The following is a 27,684-nucleotide window of genomic DNA, read 5'->3' on the forward strand; positions in this document are numbered from 1 at the left end:
GAGGAAAGCTGAAGTCAGTTTGCCTTTGTTGTTCCTAAAGAAATCTGAAGGAGGATTCTGGCAGGAACTTTCTCTAGAGATTCCAGGCTAAAGAAACTAGAGAAAAAAGGCTATCTATCCCTTCAAAATCTCCACAAGTGTAATACAACCTGGCTATAGCTCAGGATTAATGTTGACTAAAACCAGTAACAACTGCACAGGTTTTGCAGGGAGAAGAAGAAATAAAAAAAAATATATAGCCTTTGTCTTTAAAATCTTCCTCAAAATACTTTGAATAGACTGAGGGAACAAAAGAGGAAAGGAAACTCCTGTGGGTTCCTCCTTCATGGAGGGCCTTTATACATATATGAAGTAAGAATCCAGCCCCAGGAGAGGGGATTTATCACAGCACAGGGAGGCTATGACACTCTTTATGAACATGACTGCACTGTGCCCCAGCATAATACTACTTGTTCTTATGCTTGGGGAAAAGAGTATACCTTCATCTCCACAGTAAACAATTTTTCCTGTCTTCCTTTCCCCAATAGTTCAGTGAAAAGATTTAAAAAAAAATTTTTAAAGTAACTTCTCTTTCCCTACCCCCAGGCTCACATACCTGAACAGAACACCTCTGAGCAGCAGTTCTTTTCAGTAAGCCTTGGTCATCTGACAGACTACAGGATAGTGAAGCTCTGACTGAAAACCCTAGACTGGTTTTCTACAGACAAATGCTCACTGAATCCATCAAAGCTTCAGGCAACAGTGGACGTGTGTATTCATATGCTTTTCTAAATCTGTTCCAAGCTGATGAACAGCCTGAATGGATTTTAAATTTCATAGCAAGCTTAGGCTACCACTTTGTGTCTGCACTTGCTGCTATTCAGCCTAAGAATAATCTAATACTTTACAGTGCGCTTCTGCTCAAAAGATAAAACTACACAGGCCTTCAGAAAGACAAAGCATTTACATTTTTTAAGGAGTGCACTTTTGATTCCTTTGCTGTGATCCGAGTATTAGCATTTTCAAAGTTTACCCCTTAAAGGGCCATGAAAATAAGCCTACAAAGTGCTTCCCCATTACAGTAAAATCAGCCCTCCAGAGCAATCAGATGACAGGAACAGCACACAGATGACCTGAAGATATTTCCATACATCATGTTATCAATTCCAGGATATATCAGACACTTTGACACTAAACAATACCACTAAATTGAGGGTAACTCTTTACAGACCAGCTTTTTTAGTGACCTCATTTCATCTGCTTGTAAGCACGATTCCTTTCTCTATAAGCAGAGGGCATGAATTACCACCACTGTGAAAATCCCTTTTTTAGCTGCTCCCAGTGACTGGCTGTGTTTTAGGGTAAATTTCTTCTACATTTAGAGGACAAAGCTTCTATAAAGTTTAATTATTTCTCTGTGTGGCTTGTATGATGAAGGCACTTTGCAGCAATCAGTGGCTTCTTGGTAAAAATGCTGGCTTAGGGAAACAGCAGAGATGTGGATCTGGGCTGTTTTCCCCTGTGTCAATTGGGGCCATTTCAATCAGCATCACTGTGCTTGAACAGGGCTAGTGGGGAATCCGGCTGTGTTTAAGTCCCCTGACTAAATAAATTCAAGCTTCCTTCAACAACATTTTTTTTTTATTTCAAAACAAACATAAAAGATCCCAGAAATTCAAACATTTCACATGGAGTAGATTTAAAAGGAGCGTTTGAAATATATGCACCAAAAAAAGCAAAGAAGGGCCTGGAGGAATGCCACACCCCCCAGTGTGCAACATACTGCACAAAACCTAATGGCACCATATGAAGATCCTCCTACATCTTATTCCCTGCTCCTTTTTCTGCTGTTTCTGGCCTCCATCCCTAGCCAAGTATCCAGGTGATCACTTTTTCTTGGCCTGGCCACATGTACTAGCATCTCTTCTGCCTCTCCTAGCATCTGCCTCTTGGAGAACTGCCTTTTTGCCCCTTTCTCCTGAGGGACAGCTCCACCTGGCCCCGACACTGGGGGTCTATATTCAGAGAGGTCCTGCTACCTCTACCAGCTGATTTCATTTTCAGTGGCACCATCTGTCTGCCTAACTCCTTGATCACGTTTAGCCCTAGGGCATTGCTTTCCTTGGTCACATCAAGCAACACAGCATCCTTTCTTGGCTAAAGGCTGAGTTCTGACTCAATCTTTTCCACTCAAATTGCGCTGTGCAAGTGAGAGCAGTGGAAAGATACACAGTAATAATCACAGCAGGTTTGTAATGACATATCAGCACCAGAAAAGCTTTGAATCAAATGTCAGTGGCAAGCATTTGTAGCAGATTTGCTAGGTTGCTGTGCTGTAAGCTAGATTTGGGTGGCAAAACAATGGCTGAAACAGTCATTCGCAGGAAGCACGATTATTTCTGTACGCACACACGCACATCAACGTGTCTGGAAATGCAGCATGTAACTGATTTAACTCAATTTTGGTTAAAAAGCTCCTCTTAAAATGGTATAGTATCAACAAGTTCTGGGGATTTCAGAAAGGGCTATACAGGTAGCCAAGCATTTCCATACTTAACCCTTTACATGTATTCAGTCTGCCTTATTGGCCAGTTTGCTATTATAAACAATAAAAAAAAAGCACTTTCCTATTAAACCTCAGAACTGAAGAAAAATTTTCCATGTACTTAACCTTCCATGTAGCATCCCACTACTATACTCTCACCTGATTTGTAATATAAATTGCTTGCAACAGCCAAACCACCTGTAGACCGCAAAATAATTGTTGCATCTTAGCACTGAACTGTCTGGATGCACAAGGCAGTGTTCAGATGTAGAAGGGACTTCTACCCTCTGCCCTTGTTCAAACTCCTCTCCAGAGTGAGCAGGTGCACTGAACGGATCAGACACAGAGGTGACAGAGGAGCAGTAAGAACATCAACACCTCTGGGAAGCTCATTTTGCAATCAAAAACTCTCCGCCATTACACTGGCAAAGCTGACTTTTGATCCCCTTGAGAACTTTAGCTTTTGCAACACACAGCAATCATGTTGAATGTTTCAGTGCTTCAAGATGAATGTAAATATTGATGTCTCACTTGCCAGCACTCCCAGGGAGAGCTTTGCCAGAGTGCAAGGTCCTTTCCACTGCACTGCCACACTACCAGTCTTTGATGAGTTAGGAATGAACTGTGCAGATTTGTATGGATACCAAACTGCTGGTGCCAAAAGGCTTGTGCTGATTTCAGACACCCTGGGAAAAGTACAACAACACTTAATGGCAAAACTACTACCTCTGCTGAATAAAACCTGACAATCCAATTAAGGATCCCTAAGAAGATAAGGGTAAGAAGGAACAGGCATAGTCCCATTTTAGAAAAGCTCAGATGAGAAGTTATAGTCACATAGTATTTATTGCAGAACCCTTTATGTGAATGCACATTTTCTAATGCCAAATGAAAAACACAATCCCGCATCAATCCATAATAACAACACGTTCAGCTTGGTCGATACCTTGTGCACTGGACAGCGGCCCTACTCATTATTTAGGACATCCAGTAATTCTGTCTTTCAGCTCAAAAGTTAAAGTTGTTTGTGCCCATATAAACTGTAAATTAATGCAGACACTGTTTCCTCTGCTGGAGATAGTTGTGAATAGCTCCCTAGATCCAGAAGCACCCAGAATAGAAAAAAGGCACTTGAGCTTGTCACAGCCATGATGACTCATTCTTTCATTAAAAGTCACTACCATCAGTGACATAAACTGTGGCAATGAAGGGTTGAAGCTTATGCACGCCATGAAAAATACTGGTCAACCAGCACAGCCTTGCTTGCATGAAGGCTTTAAGCAATTGTATTTGTTTAAGCAATAATTTGTCAGGCTTACAGATAATTAGAAGTCTTATCTGGAGTGCAGAAGTAGGAGTAGGGTACATCTTGCAATAATTATCTTGGACAGAAGATACTTTTTTCCTAATGGCATAATAAAACAATTGTGGGTTTGATGTGTCCATTGGCTATACTGGAGTGTGACTAGAAAGAGTGGAGCATCTTCTTTTATATGATCAAGGTCTGTAAAAAGCAAATATTTTAAAATCCTTACATAGTCATGCCCTGATAACAATGTCATGGCGCTGAAAATAATTCAGTGTGGAAGTAACAATGAAATAATGTTTAATCACATATCCTATTCATATTATGGGATGCACAGCTATACATACCTTATGTAACTTTATCTCATAAAACAACATACTTGAGCGATGTTTTTGGAGCCATTTTCCCTCCAAGATAAGATCTCAGGCATCTGTCATTTATCTTGCTCCTACCAAGCTAAGGAGGCTGACAGTGTGAAAGAGAAAACCTACTGTAGCTTCCATTTCATTTGACCTGTAAAGATAGTCTGCAAAACACCAGAGTTCTAATGTTCCAGGAGTGACTATCAATGACAGACAGGCATAAAAAGCATTTTCTACTGGTCACGTTGTCACATACATCACCCCAGTTTGAAATGAAAAAAATCCCAGTATTCCCAAGTTTAGCAAAGACTAAGTTATATCGAGGAACATACCTTTGAGATGTTACTAGAGCGGCTCACGGAATGCCCCAAAGCCTTCTCATTCTGAAAGAAGAACAGGATCATTGCAGCAATAAGTCACAGTTATGAAAATATTTTAAAGCTGGCATTAGAAACCAAACTCCATGAAGAAAGTCTTACAGCTGTGGCTTTTAAGGATGTTCCTTCTATTGACATCAGCTTGATTTATGATAATCACTAAATTGCTTTGTTTGCTAACAAGATATTACCTTGCAGAAAATCATACAGGCAAGACAAATACAAACATGAGAAACAGTAAAAGAATTATTTCTTCTCTTTGTGAATACTGTAAAGCTCTTTACTCAGATGGCATCTATTTTGGAAAGGATACTTCTCAATATCAAGAAGACTTGCTTCATCTACATTTAAAGGCAAACATCCAACCACTTAAATTGAAAGCTCTTGCTTAAAGAAAAACAAGAGTATCACAGTGTTGACTGGAAACAATTGTGAATAAACATATGCATGTCACTGCAGGAGACAAAACAGAATTATTGAGGAACTTCCTATCTACTACAGAACTCAGAATTAAACTGGAAATATCATACAAGATGGAAACACAGAAGCTGCAATTCTAAAAACTAAAATCAGTGATGACTCTATCTGTTACTCACTTTTCAGTGTGCAGACCCTGACTGATATGCATGACAACCTTATCTCCTATGAAAATAAACTGTAGGCTTCACCAAGGTATTTCATCCTTTAAGGATACCCAGTTTCTGAACATCAATTCAGTGTAACTGGACAAAATTGCTCCACTGGGAAGAGCCTAGAAATTGCTCTAAAAAATCTTTTCTGAATAAAATCCAATAAAAAATACTTTTTGCCTAAACAGATACTACAAACAAGGCAAGTCATAACATTTGGTCACAGATCAGTACCTATGTTCCTCTAAGTCTGTGAAGCTGGGATGCAACTGGTTTGAGATCTAAACTGTCTGAAAAAAAGAGTGAATTTACTACTTTCTCCTATGGGCTCTTTTCTAGGTAAGAGTTTCTAGGAGTGCATCTTTTTGTCTGGGATTTTAAGAAACAAACTCTTTCACCTTTATTCCTGAAGATAATTTAACCTAACAGAGACACTTTGATTGAGAGTACTCTCTTCCAGTTCTTGGCACTGACAGATCAGACAGAGATTGAGACCAGAAGTCCTGCCTATATAACAAACAGAGACATAAAAAATTCCCCACCAAACAGTCAATTGCTGTTATTCCTAGATCAGCTTGGGTATAGCACTAGTCTCAGACCTTGTGCCTATGGTTTGCCACAATTCAAGTGACCCTTCAGTGATTAAAGCCCATACAAAGTCAGCCTGGCTGGCCGGGCACTCAGATGCTCAGACTCATACTTTGAGATCCCTGTGCTCCCAGATACTTCTTCCTACAGCACATCCACAGAGCAAATTCAAAACTTTGTGACGAGAAAAGAGAAGGCAAGGCATAAAACACCAGTATATGCTTACAAAAGTAGGGTGCCCCTTCCTTACAGCACCAGTTGCCTCTCAACACAGCCCTGGGCACTGCCTCAGTTGACAGATAAGAGTTGCATTTCCTTCCTTAGAAACATGAGTAAGCAAATACAGTGTTCTGAAATCCTCTGTATGTGCAAGTGTCCAGAAGACAGTAAAACAATGTTTCAAAAGAACAGGGGGAAAGTGACCAGGGAACACCACATGCCGAATCTGACTGATGGCCAAAATAAAAACTGCAAGGATCAGTTTAAGGTCTGGAATAGTTTTGGCCCAAATTTGAATGCCAGATTTGTATACTGCAATGCTGAGTTTCCTTTTCAAGATGGCTATGAACTTCTGTTACATAGATAACAGTATTCCTGGAACAGAAACAAACATATAAAGACTCCCAAAAACATGGACATAATGCTTATGTGAAGACTAATGTTGGATGAGACTACTCCCAGAACCCGTACAGCTAAGAATTGCCTCCAATCATAAGGGAAAGACTTGGCTGATTTCATCAAAGACAGTGTAACTATAGAAACAGAAAAAAAAAAGTTCATTCAAGCTACAGAAGACAGGAGAAAAAAAAAGGGGGCAGGAACATGTTCTCAAGCTACGATGAAAAGAGACTTACACAAGCTGGCAAACACAAATACTTGTCACTGCATTTGTGACAAGTATGCGAGGTGTGGGGGAAGCAGGCTGTGCTTGGCGGCCTTCTAGGGATGTGTGGGAGGTAAACAGAGCATGGCTACGTCGGACAAGAGAAAATTATAGTGAAGAGCAGGATTCATGGGCAAGAAGTCTCCCTGAAGCAACACATACAGCTGCACACCGGTGACAGTCTCAAATCCAACCCTAGGTGTCAAAGACTTCTGGGTGAATTTCCTAAGGACAAAATTAAACAGAGCAGAGGTTTCTTCACATTAAGTCAATGGCTCCCAAATACTGCTCTCTAGCTGAAGAAGATGCCTGCAAGGGACTGTGACTGAACTTACACAGGCACCTGTGTTGAAAAGGATCTACTACAATAAGCATGAACAAGTAGGAGGGCAAGACCTGTACCTGCACAACATGGTAGATGATGCAAAACCAAGAGACTTTTAGCCACTGCCACAGAAACTAGTCTTTCTACCTCTGCACCCAGAACTGATTTTATGTGACAGACGCCAGGAGCCTCTAAGAGACAGATGTCTATACTATCTTTATTCATCTACTGTTGGAAGCACACCTATGAGAGGTTTCAGTCAGTAGATGACTGCAAACAGTTGTTTTTTCTATTGAAAGAGTGATCATTTTAAAACAAAAAAGTAGTGTTGAAAAATATTCCCTTAGGGGCTACAGAGTGCCTGCACACATATATTTAGGTAACTGTGATATCCCTAATGGACTCCTAGGCACCTAAGTGCTTTTTAACATCTCTGTTTCTTTACCACACAAAGCTGGTACATCCACATAACACCAACAGGAAATTCACTACAGTCTTAGCCCAGGCTGGCCAAAACCTGTACTCAGTAAGAGCTACTTATCCCGACATGGGGAGGAAAAGCACCAACTCAGTTGTATTTTTGAGGAGTGACAATGGCTCCAATAGCCACTACCAGATCCAACACAGACTTGCAAATAATATGCACATTTTTCAGTCTGGTTGACCTGTCAACTACCAAGCAGCCCCATCACCCAGATAAAACTGCATCAGCCTTTGGACACCAACTGACCCTGCCTTAGCCTGTCATCTAATCAGGCACAGTTTTTTAAATGTCTCATAGTTTACATACACACAGACTTTAAAATGTGTTGGGCTGAAAAACTGAGATAAACAACTGAGTTTGCTGTGCAACAGCAATTTCCAGTTCACTGTGACCACTCAAGTAGTACTCCTGCTGAAGGAACGTGTTGTGCTTTCTTGCCACCTTCTACAAAGGACCAAAACCATTTATTTTTATTTTTTTTAAAATCATTAAACAGCAACAGAAACACCTCTAAGTAATACAGTTGATGAAGTATAGCTGTGCTGTTTAATTCTCTTCTAGAAATAAAATAATAAACATCTACCCTTCAGGACAAAGCACTGTGGAAGGCATTAAGTAGAGCCAGAACTTGCTGGTGCTCCCCACGCTGTGATACATTAATATATCATATGTTTTCCAGTCATTAAGATAGAAAAGAGCTGTAAAGCCATGGAAGGAGCTTCTGAACAGGTAGATTTTAACAGCAGGCACAACTACTAAGTGAGGAACAGAAATGTTAAACAGGTAAAAATTATTTTAGAGGCAAACAAACAAAAGCTCACTTTTCACACTATATCTTCCACCAGTACATTCATCCTGGGATCTTTTACCAATTACTCACAAACTAACACTGACATGGGAGTGGCAAGGCTAAGCTTCTATTATGATACTATCACTGTCCAACAAATAAAATCTTCTATTTCTAGTATGTTCCCACTGCACAGTAAGACATATTCTGGTCTGGTAATTACAGCTCCAAACAAGCTCTCCTTCCCTCTTGCAAAAGCATTAGTCTCTGCACTTGAATGAAAGGTCAAGACAAATGCAACATCTGCCAGCATGGACCATACCATTATGACCAATTAAAGCAAGTGTCACTCTACTTGGGCAGTTCAGTCTTTCTGTATGGCATAATGGGAATCCTGCCTTTCAAAATCATCCTACTCAACCAGAACCACCTCACAGGCATTAAAAACCCCCAAACACGAAACAATAAAAAAACCACCTCGATAGGATAAAATTACCAGTGCAACTTGTCACTTCTCCCAAGCCATTCACTGCCAGTTACTGCTATGAGGTCCCCATCAGAACCTGGCTCTAGGGAAATGACTGAAATCCAGAAGAATTGCTACCCATTCCCACAGTGACATGATACTCCAACATCTTAATGCACTTGCTTGCAATTGCCAGAATCCCCCTCCCAACTTTCTTTTTCTATCTTCCCCTTGAATTTGCTCCAGACTGTGAGTGACAGAGCTGCTTCCTTCCTTCAGCAGTTGTTCCAGCTCACCTCTGCTTTCCTGCAGGGCTCTTCACCTTGCCTTCTCCATCTTGCTGGCTCATTTTCCCTTCTGCCACCATTCCTTGGTTACTCTTGCATGACACCTCTCCCTTTTCAGTTCAGAGATCTAGAAGCTGATAACTCCCCTTCTGTCCTTCCTTTTACCTTAGTCTTCCATATATTCAGTACTTCAAGTTATTTTACCCTTGCTTCCCTGCCATAACATACTCACTTTCCACTAATAACATCAGCTACATAACTCACACAGCCAAACTCAGAAGCCTTGTGAGTGCCAGCACACCAGTTCCTACCATCTGAGCCAGAGCAGCCACAGCTGTTCTTATGCACTTACAGTACCAATGTAACCTGCTGACCTTTCTCCAAACTTAGCTGGAGACTTAATGCAGCCTCAGCAAGGGGGTACCTTAAAGAAATACAACTTAGATGTCCTTGCCAGGATGGAAGGTAAAAAATGTATCAGTAAAACAATTTGGTTTTGTGTTTCCAGCACTTTGATTTCCAGTCATTAAGGCAGGTAAATAAAGGACAACAGTGGAAGCAGTTTCATAGCTTGTGCAGCCTTCTTCTTCCTACATCCCTGACTACCTAAGTTTAGTCCTAAATATGGTTAATGCTAAACCCATCTTCATCTCTGCTCAAAGACCTGAGGAACAAACTGCAAGCCAGAAGCCAATGAGTTAGCAAGACGGCTTTTACTCTCTTTCCTCTGGGAAAGGAGGATAGAGGGCACCAGAGGAGGGTCCTCGTCTGCAATCAAGACACCAATGGCTATGTGTGAATCCAGCATATGCTTTGCTTCCTGAAGTCTTAGTTATTTAATACACCAGTGACCTGACAGGGCATTTTGCAATACAACTTCTATATTATGCTATATTATGTGATAGCATGTGTTAAGAGCCTCATCTAATGATAGGCATTCTCCAACTAAAATCTCAGTAACAAAGAGCAGAGACCTTGTTTTGAGGATGGTGTTATTGCAGTGCCCCAGACACAGATCCCTGCAAGGCAAGTACCAATGTCTCAGCCCAATAGGAGACACAGTTAAACAAGCCAGGTCTGACTGGCTAGAGTACTGCCAACTTGTGGTTTTCTAGGTGGACCCTGAAAGGCATTTTAATCTCATTTTGTGCATTACAATTGCATTTTACAATGAAAGATTATGTACAGGATCGGTATCCAGCAAAATCACTTATCAGCAAGTGTCATGGGCACTACTTCAACAGTCTTCTGGATAAACAACTGCTTTCCTTAAAAAAAAACTTTGTAGGAGAGAATGAATAAGTAATAAATGCTTCCATTCATACAGCAATTCTCATTCTTAGATCTGGTGAAAATTACAGAATGGGACACAGAATGTCATTGCTTGAAATGATGAGGTGCTGAAGAACTGAGTAGCTGAACAATCCTTGCATGGCAAAGCAGCAAGTCAGAAGCGAAACTTAGTCCTTCCATCTAGTCCTATGATCTCAGCACAAATGCACTGTTGTTCTACAAGCACACAGTCGTACACACCCAGGTGTTGTTTCAGGTTTCATCACTGTGTCACACTTCCTAACAACTTCTTCCCAGAATTCCTGCAAATCTTGCACTGCAACCCTATACCTGAACAGTAGATATTAAGAAGAATGTACACTTTTAGTTTGGGGAGAGGAGTCATTGCTGAAAATATTGACAAGTGCACTTAATTCACTGAAGTGGACAGAATGAGAGGAAAGAAATGGGAGAACGCTTTGTAATTATTTCTTTTATTTGTCAAAACCAATGCATTGTTAACTTACAAAAGCTTTGTCAGCACTAGATCTTGTGACTGACAGAACTCGACATTTAATTACTTTGGTAGGAATCAGTATTTTGCATCGTATCAACTGAATATGGCCTTTATTTCATTGGCAGTCACCAGGTCATTGTGGAAGAGCAATAAATATCATCAAGGTTCATCAATGATTTTTGCATGCAGCTAGAAGAGCAATGAAAGGAAGAATAATGCTATCTAATCAAATTAATTAATGGCATTAATGGCATCTGTGCTTTGCATCTCTGCTCTTGTGTAGTATTTATTCCTGGGCACTTGAAACCAAGCAGGGTGATGGAAATCACACTACTATTTCCTTTTTTGTCTTTCTGAAGACACAGTATAAATACTGAAATAGGAACCCAAACCATGCCCCTTTCATCTAGTCTAGTATCTTCTCTTCTTGGATAATTCCTCTTGATTCTCTGGGACCAGCAATCCATGAATAAGTGCAGAAAGTCAATATAAGATTTCAGATCTATCACAGTGGAAAATGTATAGGAAGTTCACTGTGGATTTCTCAGACAGCTCTCTAACTTGTTTATTCACAGTCACATCAAGCCACTTCACACATAGTGGGAGACAAACTCGTAAAAACAACCTGAAGGCAAAAATAAGGCTGACAGTAAAACAGGAGAATTAACAAGCTTTATTCCAGGTGCTGAACTTACAGCTGTGCCTGAAAACATCAGCAACAGATATAAAATAATGAGATCATGTGGCTTTGACAGAAAAGACTGACCAACAAAAGGAAAAGACAACAAGACCAAATGGTTTCAATGGCAAGGCTCAAGAACTTAAGAATTCAAAGAACAGGCCAGGCCCCTGGGGACTTGGGAAGGCAAGTCAAGGAGGCTAACGGATCACAAACAAGAAATATAACTGAGAGGAAATTCAAAGTCAAAGGCAAACAACACAGCAGAATGCTGAAGTTAAATAAGATTCTCTTGCAAAAGTCTGCACCACAGTGTGGTCAGAAACACAATGCAGAACATCTCATCTGTCCTGTGAACAGCTCTCAAAACTCACATGGATGTGTCTGATACTGCACAAACTTGACAGGCACTGCATGTTCCAGATTTGGTCCACCTGTGTATAGGTCTGTACTCATTGTGCATTGCTCTGTGCTCAGCCTTGCCTGTTTAGTCCTAGGACTACATGAGATACAATGCTTGGATCCTTTCTTGAATCCAGCCATACACTGCATAAGGTAAGGAGTGCATTCTCTTCAAGAAGGTCCTTTTCTCCATGGCTTTGTTCTCCACACTTTATTCAACGTACCATTTTGCTGGTTTTTTGCACTGCTTTGCTGTACTTCCAAAGACTGCACAAAGTGCATCTGATCATGGACAATCTGCATCCCCACCTGCCATTTTGAAATGGACATCTGATCTCCATCTTCCTTCTTTAACTTTATGAGCTAGAAGATGATATAAAAGCTTTCCTCTTGATGACCTAAGGCTGCCTCACCTCAAAGAGCAAATTTTTATTTATGTACCAAGTCTGGTACACTTCACTAAAATTATATTCATTTGCACACTTCCTACATTCACATGCCATGTGCCCAGTTTCTAACAAAGAAAGTAGACTGCAAAGTTTGGCACTCAACATGTTTTACGGATGTTCTTATCTTGCTGTTGCCAGACAACCTGCCTAAAATGGATGCACATCTTCATGTGATGCAACACATAAAAATTAATCCTTCCCTCAGGGAACAAATTATATGAACTACAAAAGACATGATCCAAAAATATACACCTTTCTTGATAATGGAAGCAGTAGGCATTAAGCTTACAGTGAAAATGCCATTTCAAACAATTTTGTGTATTTAAGAGCAGAAATAGAGAGACAAATGCTGAGGAAGACTGCAATTATAAACACATTAAAAGGAATAACCTTCTATCTTTTGTGAAGTAATTGCATTCAATGCAACTGCTGGAATTCTCATGGCACATTAAACATATCAATATGCCAAAGCAATTGACTATTTTAAACATTCACAGATTAAAAAGCCTCTAGGCAACTGGCAATGTGGAATTTCTCCAGCTGCCAGCAGACATAGGAAGTCTGCAGCCTAGAGGACTTCTGTGAAGAGCTGGCCTTTCTTCAGTGTCTGCAGGACTTTGCAGGTGCAGTCACTTGCTGCAGGAGCAGGTCGTGTTCCAGCACCTGCTCCTGGGGCAGGGTGGTGGCTGCTGCACAGTTTGCACGTCGTGTGCAACTCGGACACAACACGTGCCTGGATCACTGCCTCTGCTCATCCAAGGTGGCCCACAAAGCCGCTCTCATTTTCAACTCATACTATCAAATTATACTGCTAAAAGAGTGAATTACCAACTCATCTCCTAGCCGAGATACAAAGCCCTCCTGATTCTAAAACCAGATTCAGAACAATACTAGAAAACTGGGTATTTCCCAAAGCCACCTTGATGCTTCAAGTAGCTTCTATTTTGCTCAAGGATTTGACTTATTTTCCTCCTTTTACATTTTAAGATATGAAGGCTTATTAACCTATTTCTGACTGCACGGACCGTAAGGGCAAACAATGTTCCCTACAGAAAATGGAGAACTCACCTCCCAGATGATGCTAGGAAAGTGTTCAGGATATTTTTGTAAATATTTAACATGATATGGCCAAAAGCACATGACAAAAGAACTCTCGAAAGAGCACTTTTAGATATCAGACCTGTTTAGCAATACCTAGTCAGTACAGAGCAGCTTGCTTTTGCCTGAAATTTTATCTTCACATTTTTATCAGTACAGTTTGCAAAATATTCTGCCCTGCAGCATTCCAAACTCAGTGTTAAAGGATCACAGAAATTTATGTAAATGATGAACTGGGGCCTACAGGTGCCATTAAAGTTACTGAGCCAAACACTGGCTGGAGTGAGATCCTTGTGAGAATCTAACCTATGGTGTTCCAGAGAGCTGTAAGCATGTTACATTTCTAATAGCATTTGTTGGTAAGGTCATGGAACTCACAAAGAACAGTGTCTATGAAAAACAACACATTCAGCTATCCTTAAAGAAAACACTGCTCTTGGAAAAAAGATGATTCACAGCTAAAAGAAAAGGTACTGTTCTTTCAAAAGGTAGTGAATTTAAACTGCAGAATGAGAATCTTTTAAAGCTTAAATGTGTTAATAAAAAATTATATTAAATGACTGTTCAGAGTTCCTGACTAATTATCTAGGAAATTCAGGTGTCGACTGACTGTCGCCCAAATTATTTAAAGAATATGCCTGTGTCAATGCCAACATTTACATTCTTTACGGTTTTTAAATTAAACCCTGCCTCCCCCACAACCCCCCCAAAAAACTACAGAAAGCACATACACACCCAACTACACTCTTTTTTGCCAAAACTCAAACCCTAATACCAGAAACAAAGGCAAAAAACTCTTTAGATGTAGCAGGCTACTCTAGCCAGTAACCCAAGAATATTATGGGGCCTCACTTGATGCTATGGGATGCAGCCAACTAGTCTGAGTCCAGAGAGGGCTACATGGGACAAGGCAGAAGACCACTGCTGGGCACAACAACATTCATGGGCACCCACTGGTGCTATCCCTGTTCTGCACTGTTTGGTGATGTGAACATTTAGAGTCATTACACTATTACAGTACTATTGTATGGCAAGAACCTGGCAGTGATTTGAAACACCCGGCTACATCCCCAGCCTCCTATGCCATTGCTAACCACCCCCTCCTGCAGAGTGGCCCAGCCAGGACAGTTTTTGCAATTGCATATTTCAGGGCTTCCTGCAAAATGCAGAGCCCAAGAAGCCAAAGTATCCTGTCTCCTGCTTTCACACATCTGTCTGTCATGCTCACAGTTTGCCATTTGCTCACAGTTCTGTGTGAACAGTAGCGATTCAAGATGGTCAATTCCCACTGAACAAGAAATTCCATGATTTTTAGCACAGTGCTAGAAGCTGCAAAAGCCTCTTCTCTTAAACACATGGGATTTAACACATTCTAAATGTACTTCTTTCTTTAGCCTAAAACCCTGTAGTCATTAACTTCATTTCCACATTTGGGGTGCTGCACTTGAAATGTCAACGTATTCAGTAATGGTAAAGGAACTTAGGGTGCAGGTTCCCAAGAGCCACAGATAAACAAGTTTCAGAAACCAGCACACAAAGAGTATGCTGAGAAATGCCACATTTTTCAGCCATAAGCAGATACTCTGGTCCTCTCTCAGAGAATGTTTAGAATCTGTTACTCATAGGAGAAAATCCTGCTGCTTCTGGTTACCTTCCAACCATACAGCAGGAATAGAGAAAGTAAAGCAAAGCACCCTACATCACAGATATCATGGGAAGAAAAATGAAAATGCAGGGAAAGTGAAGGACAGAAGCAGAATTTTAATGTGCTCCATTAGTCTTTCCTGTATATCACTCATTAATTGGTCCCTGATACAGGAGTAGGATAAGAATTCAGCATCTATCTGCAAGGCAGTTACCACCACCTAAATCCAAGCCTGCAGAAATGCAAAGAGTTCAGAAGCAGACAGATAGGGTGATCAACAATAAGACAAGCCATAAAATGGTCTTTATGTGAATGCACCTGAAGCAACGAATTATTAAAACAGAAAATAAATAAGATAAAAAAAAGACACACAGCTAAATATCAAGACTTCACAGCTGTCCCCCACACCTTCAGAATACCAGGAAGCAGGTGACTCAAACCAGCTATTGCAGGCTAAGACACATACAATTAGATGAATTATTTCCTGGAGGAAGCAAAAAAACAGCACTCCATGAGAACATAGTGGTCCCACCAAAACCAAGAAGGAAAGCCTGTGGTCTCAGGAATCACAGAAGCAATTAGGTTGGAAAAGACCTCTGAGATCGAGTCCAACCTGTGACTGAACACCACCATGTCAACTAGACCACTGCACTAAGTGCCATGTCCAGTCTTTCCTTACAGACCTCCTGGGACGGTGACTCCACCACCTCCCTGGGCAGTTCATTCCAATATCCAATCGTCCTTTCTTTGAAAAATTTCTTTCTAAAGTCCAACCAAACTTTCTTTGGCACGGCTTAAGAATATGTCCTCTTGTCCTATTGCTGGTTGCCTGTGAGAAGAGACTGATCTCCACCCAGCTACAACCTCCTTTCAGGTAGTTGTAGAGAGTGATGAGGTCACCCGTGAGGCTCCTCTTCTCCAGGCTAAACACCCCCAGCTCCCTCAGCCACTCTGCCCAGGACTCATGCTCCAGACCTTTCACCAGCTTCACTGCCCTTCTCTGGACACCCTCCAGCACTTCAATGTCCTTTTTAAAGCAAAGGGGCCCAAAACCAAACACAGAACTCGAGGTGCAGCCTCACCAGTGCTGAATACAGGGGAAGAATCATGCCCTGGTCCTGCTGGCCACACTATTCCTGATACACACCAGCATGCCAATGGCCTTCTTGGCCACCTGGGAACACTGCTGGCTCAAAGACCCTGACTGAGCCACTATCAACATCCTGATCTGAAGTATTTCAGTAACTACAACTGGTAGTAGGTACACTTTAGCAGATTTAATGACTTAACGTAGTTTTAAAAATACTAAATTACTTTAAAGCAGCATGAGAAGTAAAGACGAAAAAATTGCACCAGGAGTCAGCTAGGAAAACATGTGTTTGCCTTTGCATGTGGAAATCTACACATACTTTATGTTCAGCTGGGAGAAGCAGGAGCACATCTTCAAGAACTCTGTGCAGTGCTTACACTGAGCAACACCAAAGCCAACGAAGTTGTGCTGGCTAAATTAAGCAGGGATGATCTAGCACAGCAGGGCAGTCAACCTGAAGGCCAACATACAGTAAAAGAAAAAAATAAAAATAAATGTTTTTTTGAGCAGGTAGTGTAAGTAGAGAATATGGTGCTCAGAGCACCCCTAACTACCAGTCCTGGTCAGGATATCAGCCACTGAAAAGGGGATGCTCCATGTGGGCAGACTCATTTCCCATCACTGAAAACCCAAAAACCTAAAAGACAACGGAAGACTGTCTGAGGCAATCAGATGGGAGACTTAACAAAACCTACCAGGTGAAGAGAAGAAGCCTTCCAGAAGAGCACTGCTCTTCACCTAGATGGGAAACTTCAGCATGCACACTGTCTAATGAGGAGGGTCGAGGTTTTTGTGTGTCTGAATGAGCTGAATGCCAGCAGCTGCGTAAGAACTAAATTTACCACCGCAGTCCCAGGAACGCCTGCATTTTCTGCTAAAATAAAATCTCCGGGCCATTAGCCTATTGGAATAGAAGCTTTTCCACTTAACTGAAGACATTTACTCATTCTCTTTCTGCAACTCTCATGCTCCAGTTCCAGTAAAATCCTGCTTGGTCTCTGAATTATTTTATGGAAACACACATGCATCTGCTCAAAAGTACTGATATTATGCAAGTAGTATTAAGCAATTCACTTCTCCGGGTTCCTCTGCCTCACTCTTTTATTCCTACGAAAATGAAGTGCAGCTGTGAAGTGTGCTGGCTGACCTACTAGGGACAGGGTTGCATTCCTGCATTCACGCTGACATAGCATTTTGTAAAGTTTATTTCCCAAGGGGAAAGGGTTATAAATAAGTCTCATACTCACAGTAAATCTCCTGCCCTTCATTTCCTAAAGCTTTGAGTGAGGGTGTTTTTTTGTCATAGGAAATTGCATCAAAGTTTTCAGGAAAAGTATATTAGCTTATACAATTTGACTTCTGTCAAATTACCTTTAAATTGACCCCCACCAAAGATAGATTTTAAAAGCTCAGTTTCAATCTTTTCTATGCTCACTCCTCTACACCCTCATTATCTGCAGAAATCAGACTGGATATCTGTAAAACCTGCAGCTGTTAGATATTATTAAAATACATAATTGTGTGGTTTGTAAGTAACTTTTAAAACACCACAAAGAACCACTAAATAATTAAAGGCATTTCTGCATACCTCCTGAAAATATATACAGCCAGACCTCTAGGGAGATTGTTTTCTCTTAAGGTATATACCTGTAATTGAGTGAAAAACTGAAGAAATAACAGAAGGGCTTCACCACCAGGTCTAGAATCCAGTACAGAAGATTCACTTAGGGGGTAGGATCCTCAGTTTGCAAGCATTTACACCTGGAGAATTACACTGACCATATGCTTGCTGATCCCTTTACAACATGGTTCTGGATCCAGAACTGAAACTTCCCAGTCCACACACCCCCTCCTCCAAATCTATTTCTGATTCCTCTTAGTTTTGAAAATACAAAAGACAAAATTATCCCTAAACGTAAGTATCATACTTCCCCTTTGAAATGACCACTGAAGTACTTTCCTAGAGACTGAAGAAAACTACTGGTTTGGAAATCCATTTTCCTTAAAAGCCAAACCCCAGGCAAGCAATATTGCTTATCTGAACATTACAAAATGTCAAAATTCTCCCTGAGATTTTAGTTTTAATGGGGCTCTTCAGAAGGTATCCAGAAAAACACCAAAAAAACCCAGATAATGTGCAAAGCATTCTCTAGAAGATGAAACAGATGATTTGGCACGATAAGCACTCTGGGGAAAGGCGGGAGCACAGGGGGAAGGATTAGATGCTGCTGAACTGCATCTTGCAGTGCAGGCAGTGGGACTGATCAATAGTACCGTGGGATAAGGATGCAACCTGCATGAACAACTGGACTGTGCTCTTAAACAAAGAGACTTAAAAGCATGAAGACTCAAAACAGAACATCATGGTCCACATTCAGAGATTCATATTTTTGGGTTTCAATACAGACATTTACCAAAGATGAGAGAGATCGATGCAAATTTGCCAGGAAAATCTAAGGTTTAGATATAGTTTACAGGTCTTTTGTATTTTAACCCTTTGCTTCCCTGTCACCATTCCACACATAAGTATTTTGCTTTGAGGAAGTCACAAATGTCACTGTGTTTCCACAGGCATCCAGAAGGAAATTCATTGATGTGATTAAATAATTTCTTAGGTCAGGTAAGACCTGAGGCTGGTGAGCAGGGATTCCTGCGACAAAACAAGCATCATGACCAATGGGAATCGACCCAGAGAAAAATGCATGAAGAACTGGTGCTTGGAAAAGGTAAGTACTTGTAACTGATTAAAAGATACAGTTCACTCTGTAGCTATGGCAGCTTCCTATTAATCTTACAGGTCAATTTTTAATAATCCTCAAGATTATTAAAAAGATTGGGAGATTTAAATATCAAGTCTGTGTATCCTCGGACATAATCACTGCAGGCTTCCCTTGAAAACTATTGTTCAATGTGTGGAAGCGAAGAAAACATCTAATTTCTACTGAAAACCTCTTCCAGTCACATAAAGCTCTAGAATCTCAAAGTAGTGAAATAGGCAGTCTTATCCTGCAGCTAAGAACAAAGTAGCACAGCACAGCAGAGAGGTAAATAACAAAAGCAAGAGTTCAAAGGGACAAGTGGTCAATTCTCTATGCACACACTGAGAAAAACCTAACACCTTTTTCGAGAGGTTCCTTAATACCATCTGCTGCTCTTACCTAAAAGGACAGAATGGATGACATCAAAAGAAGGACGTAAAATTGGAAGAAGCTCTCTTAATACAAACATACATTTAGGTAACACCTAAATTGTCACTGAAAATTAGGCTGTACTACAGGATTGAAACTTTGGCGCATAATGCGTGTGCCTCTTGTGTAGCACCTTTCCTCCAAAACAGTATTCCCTTTCCAAAGGGAAATACTGAAGTTGTTCAGTGCTGAACAGCACTAGGAGCAGCTCAAAATAAGAGCTGAACAAGATGATACCTGTAAAAGAGACACGATGAGGCCAGTTTGCAAAATACACACTCGGAGTTTGACATCAGTGTTCTAAAGTAGGCAAATGTGGCTGTCACTTGGCAGAGGAGAAACCTGAGGCATGTGGAAATTAAGCTTCCCTGAGTGAAATTCACCCCTGCTTGTACTACTCTTGTATGCAGTGTTGTTTTGTGTCACAGCCAGCAGCTGTGTCCTATTACAGATACACAGCAGAACGAGTTTCATGTACAGCAAAGCCATGTCAAAGCCAGGAGAACATGACTGAGAGCTCTCCCTTCCATTCTTCTTCATTGCAGAACGTAAATCTACAACCTGGATCTTGTCAGGGCATTGATTTTCACAGAGACTATCAGACTTTGATATCTGGTTTAAGAGCTGCCTCACGGAGCCCACCGCCTGGCAAAGCACTAACCACTCCTTAGGAACTGCTTCCTCCAAGTTAGGACAACAATCTAATTCACTCCATGCCTGAAACTGTTCTATTTGTCACCACCTCTGTAAATGTGATCCCAAATTGTCCTTGCACTTTCTTGGCTGTATAATGACCTTTAGTTCTCTGAGCATGGTGGTCCTTTAGCATGCACAACACACTCCACAATGTCCTCGTTCCTGTGCACGTAGGCAAGCAAACAGAGAGCAACAGAAACAACTGATTAATGTTCAAAGATGTCTCATTTTTTGTTTGGTTGGTTTTTTTGTTTTGGTTTGGTTTTGGTTTGTTTGGTTTTTTTTTTGTTTTGTTACAAGTGAGACACCGCAGCATAAGGAATCCATAGGCTTTTCCAAGAAGTTAGGATTTGGGATTTTGGGAGGTGTTGGGATTTGGGGATGCAAGATTAAGAAACAGTACTTTGGACAACAGTTGTGTAGGGACTCCTTATCTAGGTACTTGGATATTTAAATTTTTCCAACCTTTGGCACACTGAGAAACCCTGCTGCCTGTGCTCCCAAGCACATGGGCATAACTGGAGCATAGCAGTGTAACTGAAGTAAGAGGATTACATTTCAGGAGGGGCATGTTTTGGTGCAAGACTAGAGGCTTATGGGGATTAAAAGATAGGAGCTGCTTCCCAGAGAGACAGGGTGAACACCAGCAAAGCCCACACATAAACAGTGCTTCGTATCCTTCAGCAGCAGAGAGATACAGTGAGCAGAACAGGAAACGAACCAGTGACGACATTAATTACATCTTCAGGCACTGCCACTGTCCCCAGCACCAACTTAGCTCACATCACACCTGCATTTTCTGTCTCCTTCTACCTTTTATCACCCTTGATTCTTCTTAGATGCTGCTCTTCCCACATGAACCAGCCCTTTTCTCCTGCCTTTCTGCTGGTATCTATATTGTCTTTCTTTGTATCCTTCCCCATCGAGGCAACAATTTGAAAATACTTTTTAATTCAACACGAGAAATGGAATTTGGGATGCTACACAAAGGAGGATGACTTTCATATGAAGAAGCTAGATTGGATAGAAATATAGCCATCTTCATAAGATCTAATCCTGGGTACAAAGGGGAACTCCTGTAAGCTTTAGAAAAAAGGATTGCAATAATTTTTCAATCCAAAAGGATTTTATTTCTCTGCTAGCTAACACTCCTCAAAGGTGGAGCATTACTTTTGGCTTCCAGCTCAATATACCCTTCTAACAAATACTTTTAGAAATGGTGGTTTTATTCCCTGAAAGGTATTGAGTTAAACTCACTATACAAGAATTACAAATGCTGAAGGGCCTAGCATGACTGGAACATCCTGTCTAGATGTAACTTAGAAATCAGAACACTGTGCCAAATTCAATGGATGCTTTCAAGAAAGAATTCAGGAGTAGGACTGTGTATGCTAAGCATTACAACATGTGGCAAGAGGCTGGAATTGCTTCAGAAATCTTATAACCCAACCTAAAAACAGACACTAGAAGGGACGGATACTGGTGTAAACACTGGAGTTTTTACTGGAGTAAAAAGCTGCCAGTCCTATTTATGTCAAATGTATTAAAATACATACATATACATATATATATATATATATATATAAATATTATATATATAAACCCTTAAAAACTACATTTTGCTTTCATTTAATAGCAAGTCTCTGCACCAGACAGGGCCATATCAAAGGCTACAGTAAACTAAGACAAAGAAACTCTCTCAATAGAGAAATCCTGCAAGTGTCACCTCAGTTTTAATGACAAGGTAGTTGATTTCATTAGTATCACAGACAACAGCAAAGAAGAAGAACAAAGGTTAGGATGACCACTGAGCAAGGGCTGGAGAACTACGAAGTGCACTTTCTGTAGTCAGACCTTTATGGCCTTAGACACTAAACCTTTCCAAAGCTCTGTTGAAAAGAATGGGAAAGAAAGTCAGAGATCACCTCTGAAAAGCACTGACAGGTAAAACTGGTTCACATCTATAAATGGTAAAGAAGAAGACAACTTGCAGAAACGCTCGCATTACAATGAGCATACTCAGATTGTCTTCCCACTGCTGATCAGGAGCTCATGTTTCCTCCTTGTTAAATGTACACTTCTTGTTATTGCAGATGCCCTGTCTTCATTTCAAATATATCTGTGTACACCCTTCTTTTCCTTTCAGTGAAAAACATGTTAACATCTTCCCTGGAGTCAGACACGTGACAAGGCTTCTACTTGTGCTTCTACAAATCAAATGCAGCTGCTACACGGCATAGCACAACAGAAGCGAAAACTCTTTTAAATAAAAAGCAGAAGAGCAAAAAGGGGAAAGGAGGATAGACCAAGTAGTAAGCAATATAATCTGCAATATAACTGAGGAAGAGAAAAACAAATAATCCTCCTCTACTCTTGGGGGAAAAAAATTGGTTTGTTTTTTTTTTTTAATGGCAGGATGACTCTTACATTTCTTTGTTGAATTTGGGATGAGAAATGTTGGTCTTCTGATGAGAGACAATTTGCAGAAACCATTAATGGTTTGAAGTGTCAAGAAAAAGTAGACTGAAGAGCCTGATCCACATGCTTCTTCATGGGCTAGGGGAAAACTAATGGCAAAGGAGAATGCAGAATTCTACTTTCCAACTGTATCTACCCAAGGAATGTCCTTGACTCTGATGTACCTTACCCAATTACAAGATAATGGGGCTGCAGAAATGATGCTTTAAACATCCATCCTACAACTGTTGCATCTCAGAAATCCTTTCACAGGAAAACCTCAGCTCCCACTAATAAGTGTCTTCCAGTTGTCATCTGCCACAATATTACAGAGAATTTGTAGAATACACAGTTTCTTGATCAAAAGACTAAAATAAGAGCCAAAAATCTGCTTTTGGGTCAGATTACACCAGCATTTACCTAGTTTTTCAATGGTGTTATATGAATTTGGCCTTTGTTCTGTTTGTTTTTTAAAAAGGCTACCTTTCTTGAATTATGGCATACATTGCTCTATGTTCCTCTCCCCACTGGACAGCTAGTGACACTGTATGATAGGTAACCTGGAGATAGTCTCAATCTCATCTCTAAGAGGGCTTTGCTCTAGTATAGCTGAGGGAAACAGAGAAGAAAAAGAAAGGTTTGTAGAAATGGTTTATTCTGCATGTACTGAGCTACATTTCTCATCCATAACACCGGTGCTTACAGTTTATTAGGAGAAGTGATGTCCTCTTATTTTTAAACCACACTGTGTGGATTAAGGAGACCTTACTTAGAAATTGGCCTGGTCCTGGCGCCATTCTTCAACTCCCTTTTACATTTAACTCAGTAGCTCGGATAGGGTTGTAATTTGTTTAAATGTCACAGGTATGTTGTGAAAAACCACGGTGCAAAAGCAAGTCATACCCACACAAAACTGCCTTGCACAGCCAGTGCTAGTTTACCAATCAAAATAAGCTTTATGGACAGATCTTTTTTATTTTTTCTTTTGCCTGTCTACAGTGTATTTGCCACTTGAGTACAGGTACTGTGGTAAATTGTGAGCCTTCGAAGTAAAGCTCAGGGTTTTAGCTCTCCTACCCTTGCAGCCATTAAGAAAAAAAGTGAGAAAATATCTTTTCAGTGTGAAAATGCCTTCAGTTAAATACACAGGCAGCCTGAAACAGCTGGTCAAGTGGGGGCATGCCATTCAGTTGAAACGCTGATGTGGCAATGATGAAGTATAGTCACAACAGCTTGTCACTGAAGTTCATTACTTTAAGGTTGATGAAAAACAACAGAGACAGCTATAAACCATCCATTGCCCCTTAGAAACCAGCAGCTCCCAAGCTCTCCCATACACAAATCCATTTCATGCTGACTGCAGCCAAGCTCACCATTTCTTAATTTAAGAGCTTCTGTCTGACTGTAACAACTATAACAGACTACAGCACAGATGATCACTTAAGTCAACTCCTACTCTGATCCTTGCTTGTAACCTGGGAAATGGGAAGGCAACAGAAGTCAGGAGACTAACTCGACTTGAAACAAGGGATATTTTTAGGAAGAACAACGCACAGTCAGTACTCTCATGAAGACCAGAGGGGTGCAGGCCCACAATTATGGGAGAGGAAAGTATAAAAAAAAAAAAAAAATAGCAGAAGCATAGTTCCTGAATAATGCAGACAGAAAACACAGGGATTATTACTCTAACCAGGATGGTCCAGCCTGGATTTGAAAGCAGAGCTGGTGCCTCAAATAGCCTAAGGTATTACATCTGGTTCTTTAAACTAATCTGACCCCTCTGAGACAGACAAATACTTCCTTGGGGAAGAGTGTTGTTACATTTCAAAGTCCTAATGTTAACAACTGACTGTCAATTGAGATAAAATAAGCACCCCAACGAGTCATAAAACACTAATTCTCCATTAGACAGCAAGAGAGAAACCGATGACAAGTAACAACAACAAAATTAGCTGTTAACAGAAACCAGATGGAATGGTAAAAACTGTTCAACTATTAACTTTAATATCAAGAGAAAGAAATAACAGTGTGTTGTAGCAACCAGAAAATGTCTCAATATAGAGACCAACCAACCATCACGGTCAACATAAGGGAGCATAAATTGACTGGTTTCGAGATTGCTTCCAGTTACACTAGGTTAAGCTGGGATCTTGACATTAAATTAGAAAAATGGAAAAAAAAGATCCCCAGACAAGAGAAACACAAACAGCCATACTGACAGTAATTCAGCTGCCCATCAGAAGGTGCAGAAACCAGTCTCCGGAAGAATTCAGATTCCCTTTCAACAACAACCAAAAAAAAAAAAGTTTCATGCGTCTCCACCATTGCTGGGACCTTGTATAAGGACAGTCTAGAAATGTGCCAATTCAAGTCACCAAATTAATTGCCACTGAAGCATTACTCGCTCTAATATTCAGAACCCAAACTGTTCACCATCTTTAAAACAATTACAATTCAATTTCATCTATCTCTGATACATAAAAACCCCCATGATTCAAGTTTCAAAATCATGAAAATAGCTTAAAATTCATGAAACAAGTGCACACATCCTCATTCACAGAGGCTGAGTACACCAAAATACACATGATAAAAATAAGTCAGCAACACTGCCTGGTAACTGCAAAAGAGAGGAAGCAAATCTTAAAAATACATGTTTCAAGCATTACTTTAAAAAAAAATGAATAAGACTAAAAAACCAAGGAACTTCTATCTTCAGAACCTCTCAGTTACGTGCAGGACAGGTACATGGGTATTTTGGTTCCATGCTCAATCCAGAGATCACAAAATTACCATTTCTTTTAACATACTCATCTCACTATTTCAGTACTGCTGTTTACATTTTGCTTTTGAAAGTGTTTCATCTCAGAAAGAATGAAGAGCATGTTTTTTGGGATTTTTTTAGCTGGAGGGTGGGGACAATGATTTTGGTGTGAGGGGTTCTTTCTGTTTGCTTGTTTTGTTTTGTGTTTTTTGTTTTGTTCTGTGGGGGTGTTTTTTTGTGTTTTTGTTTTGGTTTGGTTTTTTGTTGTTGTTGTTTGTTTGGTTTTGGTTTTTTGTTTTTTTCTTTACTGTGACTGAAATTTAAGGTTGCCATTCACAGAGGCAAGGCTGTCTGAGGTTATCACCAAGCCAATAGTTTGAAGTCATTGTGTCCTTTGCCAGAAGGCAAAATAGATAAACAAGGAATGAGACAAGGGGAAAGGGGGGGGGGGGGGGGAATAATCTACCTAGTCATTCAGCCCTGAACTGCTTAACTGAAGAAATGGGAAAATCACCTTCTTGCAAAGCTCTTCTACATTACCTCACCTTCCCCAAGCCAATAAGCTCTTTGGAGCACATCCTATGTCTTTAGGCACTTCTGGACACCTTTACAGTACCCTTCTGGTGTCTGCAGATAACCTTAAAATAAGAGAACTTGGAAGAAACATCAGCGGTGGATATACTTTGTCCAGCCATAAGATGAAAGGCTTGAGTTGAGCCCTTCTGATGTCCTCACAGTCTCATAAAGAAAGCACTCAAACAAATGAAAAATTCCTGCCAAGCAGGAGACAAAGTTCAGGGTAAGGGTATTTTAATTCATTTCAAGAAGGGCAGCTCCCAAATCAGACTTTACAAAGCCTGTGAAGCGATATCGGCAGAGACAACTGTTACTTCCTTCAAGCCCATTGTGGAACTACTCCTGTGAGAAGCTAAATCACTTCAGTGAGTGTAAAAGATAACATGAACCTCACAGGTTTTGCTCCTAAGAAAGACACAGGAACTTTACAACATAGGTCTTCAGAGACCTACTTTTCTTCAGCCAGCCTGACTCGTTAAAGCCTAGTTTCTGAGATGACTGCCAGAAGCACTGATTGCTTGGCTGTTCTTGATCATCTTGGTTTAAGCTGCAGAAGGTTCCCACACACATTGTAACAGCCACCAAGCAAGTACTTTAGCAGTGCTAGTTACTTGGTGAGCCTGAACTCAAGATAATAGAGTAGCACCGTGAAAGCCCCTAATCATTGCCTTTGTCTCTCACCCACATATGACAGACAGATCTTAGAATTATAGAATCATCAAGGTTGGAAGATCATCCAGTTCAACCATCCACCCAGCACTTCCACTGTAACTCCTAAACCACTAAATCACACCACTCAGCGCCAGATCCAGACTCCTCTTGAACACGTCCAGGGATGGTGACTCCACTTCCTCCCTGGGCAACCCATTCCAGTGCCTGAGCACCCTAACAGTGAAAAAATTTTCTAATATCTGATTGGAATCTCCCCTGTCACAGCTTTAGGCCATTTTCTCTAATCCTTTCACTGCAGGCACAGTAGAAGAGACCAGTCCCCACCTTACTACAACCTCCTTTCAGGTAGTTGTAGAGTGATGACATCCCCGCTGAGCTTCCTCTTCTTGAGACTAAACAAACCCAGCTCCCTCAGCCATTCATCACAAGACATGTTTTCTAGTCCTTTCAGGAGCCTTGTTGCTCTTTGCTGGAGATGCTCCAGCAGCTCAATGTCCTTTTCAAAGTGAGGACCCAGAACTGAATGCAGTACTCGAGGTGTGGCCTCATCAGGGCCGAGTACAGGGGGATGATCGTTCCCTAGTCCTGCTGGCCACACTATTCTTGATACAGGCCAATATGCCATTGGCCTTCTTGGCCACATGGGCCCACTGCTGGCTCATACTGAGCCAATTGTCAACCAACACCCCAAGTCCCTTTCTGCCAAACAGCTCTCAAGGCACTCCTCCCCAGGTCTGTAGCACTACATGGGAAAGAGGCATTACTAACAAAGAAACATGGATTCCAAGACACATTACAAAAGAGTATTTTTAGGAAATGCAACCATAAGAAACACATAGCTTTAGCAACAAGTGAAAAGAATCTGTAAGCAAAAACAACATACCCAGATGAAGTGATGTTTAACAAAAATTAAATCCCAATGTCAAAAACACATCAAGAAGAGACATGAAAGGAAAGGAGATCAAGTCACAAAAAGACATCAAAAAGCAGAGGAGGTGGGAAGAACAGCATAATGTGAAATTCTCTCTGTTCTTTACAGATTTATGAATGTTAAAAGATGCAGATAGAAAAGATTGCAAAAGTCAATGCAATAGTAACTTAGCACAGTTTAGCTCTGCTTTATAGGTTTGACTGAATCATCTATCGACAGTTGCCTGTTTCTAC

The 27,684-nt window shown here is 40.7% G+C and overlaps 1 protein-coding gene across 5 annotated transcripts in view; it reads right to left on the reverse strand.

Moving 5' to 3' along the window:
• MARCH8 (membrane associated ring-CH-type finger 8) overlaps positions 1-27,684 on the reverse strand; it is a 90,529-nt gene that overhangs the window by 15,823 nt on the left and 47,022 nt on the right. For all 5 annotated transcript variants that reach the window (XM_027648011.1, XM_027648007.1, XM_027648008.1 and 2 more), the window contains exon 3: positions 4,525-4,575. In XM_027648011.1, coding sequence (XP_027503812.1) covers positions 4,525-4,575 — 51 coding nt within the window. The remainder of the gene's footprint in view (positions 1-4,524; positions 4,576-27,684) is intronic.

Source organism: Corapipo altera, unplaced genomic scaffold (genome assembly GCF_003945725.1).
Source record: "Corapipo altera isolate COAL_440 unplaced genomic scaffold, ASM394572v1 56, whole genome shotgun sequence".
Lineage (NCBI taxonomy): Eukaryota > Metazoa > Chordata > Aves > Passeriformes > Pipridae > Corapipo > Corapipo altera.